The sequence below is a fragment of the Poecilia latipinna genome, unplaced genomic scaffold, assembly GCF_001443285.1.
Source record: "Poecilia latipinna isolate Pla-1442-1.1 unplaced genomic scaffold, P_latipinna-1.0 Scaffold647, whole genome shotgun sequence".
Classification (NCBI taxonomy): Eukaryota; Metazoa; Chordata; class Actinopteri; order Cyprinodontiformes; family Poeciliidae; genus Poecilia; species Poecilia latipinna.
The window spans coordinates 331,615-336,924 of record NW_015113263.1 but is presented as its reverse complement, the minus strand read 5'-3'; the positions used below and the strand labels follow the sequence as shown (position 1 = coordinate 336,924).

The 5,310-nt window shown below is 37.7% G+C and overlaps 1 protein-coding gene across 1 annotated transcript; it reads right to left on the bottom strand.

Annotated features, from left to right (window-relative positions):
* Positions 1-2,265: 2,265 nt before the first annotated feature.
* Positions 2,266-4,978, bottom strand: LOC106954350 (polypyrimidine tract-binding protein 1-like). The gene is made up of 3 exons (XM_015043776.1): positions 4,356-4,978; positions 4,194-4,271; positions 2,266-3,448 (listed from the first exon to the last, which is right to left on the bottom strand). The coding sequence occupies exons 1-3, from the start codon at positions 4,658-4,660 to the stop codon at positions 3,316-3,318; spliced, it is 516 nt and encodes a 171-aa protein (XP_014899262.1). The 5' UTR covers positions 4,661-4,978; the 3' UTR covers positions 2,266-3,315.
* Positions 4,979-5,310: the final 332 nt, after the last annotated feature.

Here is a 5,310-nt window from a genome sequence, read left to right as displayed (position 1 = left end):
CGTGACAGCTTCATGACATTTACCTGATTTTAAAATCCACTTTTGGACAAAGAAACCATAAAAATTAAAAGAGGACATGTTCCTTTTTTATACTTTTAACAAAAACAGACATAAGAAACAACAAAAGTCCAAGTGTTTAAAAAAAAAAAACTGATTTATTTTTTTTGTTTGTGACACAATGTAAGGCTCAGAACTTGTTGCACACTCGAATCAAAATATACACGTTTCATTGGATACAAAACCAACAATCTCCTCTCAGATAGCCATGTATAAAACATGTATGTACAGTCAGGTGACCTTTGACCTGGTTCGGGCTCCTGCTCCACCAGACAACGAAAGGTCACGATGCATTCAGGTGCACCCAGGGAGAAACTGAACAAGCAGCCGGATCGTTATGTTCGCAGTTAAAAGCTTCTTCACAGTAAATAAAGGACTTTATGTCCAACATTTGGAGTGTTTTCATTGGTCCACTTTACTTCATGGTGGGAAATCCTCGTAACTCTCGACACTAACAGAAACCCTCAAAAAACACATTAAATATATAAGCAAACTATTTTTCTGTTAAATAGTTGCAAAGTAAATGTCATTTAACGACAAAAACCTGTGAAAAACAATGTTGTAGTCTTAGTTTTACAGAAAATATTTTAGCCAATAAAATTAATTCAGATTTAGTAGGCAGAGTCGGATCAGACCACTGCAACCGACCAATCAGAGGAGACTTCTTTAGGTTCAGCGAAATCAATATTTCTCATCTATGGAAGAATTCAACTGCCAAAAGTGGGAAATAAATTCAGGAGCATTATTTTGTTATAATGAGATATAAAACTCATTAAACAAGAAACTCAAATGCTAGAGATTTAAAACTTGTCAAAATGAGACATTTTATTGCAACAACTTTTACATCTGGTTGTAATGCGAGTTTCAAGTTTTAACGGGTTTTATATCCCATTTAAAAGAAAAACTTGTTATAACACGTTTTACATCTGGTTATAACATTAAAGTTTGTTATAAAGAGTTTTGCATCTTATAAAAAGTTTCATTTTAACAAGTTTTATCTCCAACATGAAAGTCCCTCTTTTTAACAAGTTTCATATCTTTATAACGTGAGAAACTCTTGTTATAACGACATATAAAACTCAAGTTTCTCGTTTTAACAAGTTTTAAATCTCCTTAAAATGAGAAACGAGTTTTACATATTCTTATAATGTGAAAGTTTGTCAAAAGGAGTTTTACATCTTGGTATAACAAGTTTCTTGTTTAACGCGTTTCATATTGTGTTGCGTGAAAAACTCTCATTTTACATTGTTATAATGTGAAAGTTTAATGTTTTGACGATATCATCCAAAACCTTTTTCTTTCAGTTCCAAAGTTTCACACTATGACGCCATGAAACTCATTAAAATGACAAATTCACATAACGAGATATAAAACTCGTCAAAACGTGAAACTTTTGGATAATAATGTAAAACTCGCTCCAACGAGAAATTTTGTTATAACGAAATTTAAAACTCATCAAAATGTTAAATTTTCGCATTACAACAAAATGAAACTCAGTATAGGGAAAAGGTTTCACATTACAACGTGATAAAACTGGTCAAAACAAACTTTCACAGTATAACAATACAAAACAAAAAACTTTTATGTTACATGATGTAAAACTCGCTATAATGAGAAAGTTTGTTTTAACAAAACAAGTTTAATATCAAGTTATAGTGAAAAACTTTCCCGTTGTAGCGGTATGTAAAACACGTTAAAATGAAAAAGTTTTACGTTACGACATGATAAAACTCGTCAAAACGCGACATTTTCGCATTTAAACATGATGTAAAAATCATTGTATCGTGAAATTTTCACGTTAAACATCTGAACTGGTACGTTGTCTCTTTTTTCCTTTCTAATCGAAGTTCCTCGAACTTTTCCCAGGTGCACCGAACGCATCGCCACCGTAAACCTCAGCAGCTCATTTCTACGAAACACTTCGTTCAGACAGCAAAATATTGCGCTACGCTGAAAATGGAGTGGACTTCCAAGTGCCTGGAATGTCGACAGTTTGTAAAATTAAGACATAAATGAACCAAACCAGCAAACTTTGACTAAACTGTCAGAAGATTTCACTTTGTGATGCTGCGACTTCAGCGCTGGGTTGAAGGCACGCCGCGTAACCAAACGTAACCAAATCAGTTGCAGTCATTTATATTTTCACAGGAAAAAACAAAACAAACAAAAAAAACCCCACCAATAAAAGCCTGAACCACTATTATTTTGTTTTTTTAGTCCTTAAAAATCAGAAACCTGAGGCAGGTGGAATTGTTTGCATCTAAAAGGCTGTTTTTGGTTTTAGCTGTAGTGGATCACAAACGTATAAATTAAAAACGTTCTGAGAGACACGCAACTAACAAAACAAAAAACATTCATCTTCGGGTCGAAGAAGGCAGCAGAAACGGCCGAGCTCTCCGACAGCGAGGAAAATAAAACAAAAGCTCAGGAATGATTAAAATATTGCTACAATATATGATTACATAATGATTGCATATTTGGGAAAGAAAAGAGCCAGAAAGTGACGAGAAAGAAAAGTTAAATCTAAACGACGTAGCGAAGCTGCTAAAACACTCAGTTCACATGTTTGATGCTACAGTAACCAACATTACAAAACACTAACAGAAAGCACTGACAACACCAATAAAATACACAAAAATAGGAATACATCTGTAATACATCTCAACAGTAAACCTTTATCAACTGTAAACCTGCTTTTGCCAATTCAGAGGCTTCGTTTTTGTGTTTGAGTCAGAATAAGGCACAGGGGTCATTTTAAGGTCAAAGAGGCGTCTCTAGAGAACGCCCGGGTGAAACGTGACACCAGAAGCTACGACTTCCCAAACTGGGGTCATCATTTAACAACCTTAATTTTTTATTAAACCAGGCGAGAATCAGAGACTAAAGTGATCGTTCTGAGTTAAAGTCAGTTCTGAAGGGTTTGTGAAGGCCGACTTTAATCCGTGATTAAAAGTCGAAAGGCAGAAGACGCTAAAAACTTCCCAACAAGGAGGACATTAAATTCTGACAACCTGACCTTTTATCAAACGGTTAAAACTCAGAATACTGACTTTTCTCTGATTTTAGAGAATAATTACAGGACTTCAGAGAACCACCTCTGAAGTGTCGTATTTATGGGATAATCCTACCTTTCTCTGAAGGTAAAGAGTCAAACAAAAACCAAACAATAATTTAACATCACAGCAGACTTCGTGGTGGTTTCTGCATCGGAATGATTGGAGTGTAGTGGACGCCGTATAAAAATAAAAACTGTCCGGCTCAGATGGACGACTTGGAGAAGGAGACGCGCAGGTGGTGCGTCTCTCCCAGGTCGTGGTTATGGAACGTGATGAGGCAGTCGATGGCTTCCTCCACCGAACCCATCTGGATCAGAGCCATCTTATGGTCCTTCCTGGATGAGAAAAAACAGATTTTTCATCTCCCAGTACGCTTCAGAAAAACAAAAATTCAGAATCAGATGCTGTTAAAGGCCTCTAAAACCAATCACGCCCTCCATTTCCCTACAGAATGGAGAAAAAAAAACTGTTCGCCAACGGTGACGACCACTGGCTTTAGCTCTCAAGTTAACGCGCAAAATCCTAAGTTAGGGCTGGATAATAAATCAATAACATATGAATATAAATAGATAATACATCTGCTAGAATATTAAAGATTTATAATATTCACTGAACTCCAATTCAGAACCGCATGGCATTCTGGGAAATGAAGGCAGAGGAAAGGTTTTAGCTGTTCAACCTCTCATAGCTAGCTAAGCTAGGTTGGTGGAGTCAACTAGCTCACTCCCTCTTTGGTTACCTAGCAACTCACTCACAGCCTACTTTTTTTCCACTCTGTCAGCTACACTACACACAATCTAGTTGTCATAGCAACAGACTGACAACAGCTCTACTAACATATCAGGATTATACATAAAACTGTAAGGACTGAAGAAAAGACAGAACCAAAGTCAAACAATATGGCTTGTTAAAAGTTCATAAATGTAGAAACGGTTTAACAACAGGATATTGTTCTTCAGAGCCAAGTCTGTGGTAATCAAGGTTTGGATTTAAACTCCACACACAGCTGCTGACGTTTTAGTAACAAGAAGTTGTAATCTTACAGGTTTCAAGGTTAGAAAGAGCGAATCAGTGACTTACTGGAAGAACTTGAAGGCCTTGACGATGGCTCCAGAGCTGGAAAACAGCATCTTCAGGTCGTCTTCAACCACAGAAGGGCTAAAACACACAGGCAGACCAGTTTTATAAGAGCGCCGACATCGTTTTCTTACCGTCGTTCCTGGCTGAGTTCTGGAGACTTACGGGATGTTGGAGAGGTGCAGGGTGGCGGAGGGAGGAAAGATGTTGGAATAGTTTTTGGAGCCGGGCTTCTTGAAGCGGTGCAGCGGGGAGTTGCTGTAGTCTTTGGTCAGGCCCTGGTCCTCATGGCCTTCACGAGGAAGCTGGACGCTGGTGTGTTTGGACAGCGTGATCCGGAGAGGTTTCCCATGCAGCCGCTGGCCATTCAGGTGGCTCATGGCTGCAAGGCAAAGCAGGTTAAAGGTCAACAGCTCTACGTTCACGTTCTGCTCTGACTTATTAGCTTCATTTACAGCTAATAGCAACATCTAGATGCTAAAGACCTTCATATGCAGAAAATCCATACAAAATGGTTTCAATAAGTCTACTATTACTGAAACCATCAGGATGCAGATGGCGGCCATCTTGTTTGGCAAGTTTGTTTTAAAAGTGACCCATTATGTTCCTGGAATAGGATAGGATAGGTCAGGTCTATGGCAGGGGTGTCCAAAGTGTGGCCCGGGGACCATTTGTGGTCCGTGATAGGATTTTGTTCGGCCCTTGGCCACAAGTCATGAGTGGTCAATTTTTACCATCAAAACACAAAACTGATGACACAAAAAATTGTAACGTGTCTTTTTTTTTTTTTTTTTTTTATAAGTCTGAAACCTTTGTCATGTTTTGGATCTTTATGTTTTCGATATGCAGAGTTCATTAAAAAAAAAAAAAAAAAAAAAAAAAAAAAAAAAAAAAAGTAATTTTCAATCGAATTAAATTTTATGGCTTCCCCAGTAGTTTAAACTTTGGCCCACACATCACTGCTCTATGGTCCATAAAAAACAAATTCATTACATTTTTTCCACAAAATCATTCTTAGATAATGACATTTGAGTCTGGTTGCAGCAGAGTAACGGGTGGAACTCTGCTGGGGTTGCTAGGTAACGGGTGGAACTCTGCTGGGGTTGCTAGATAACGGGTG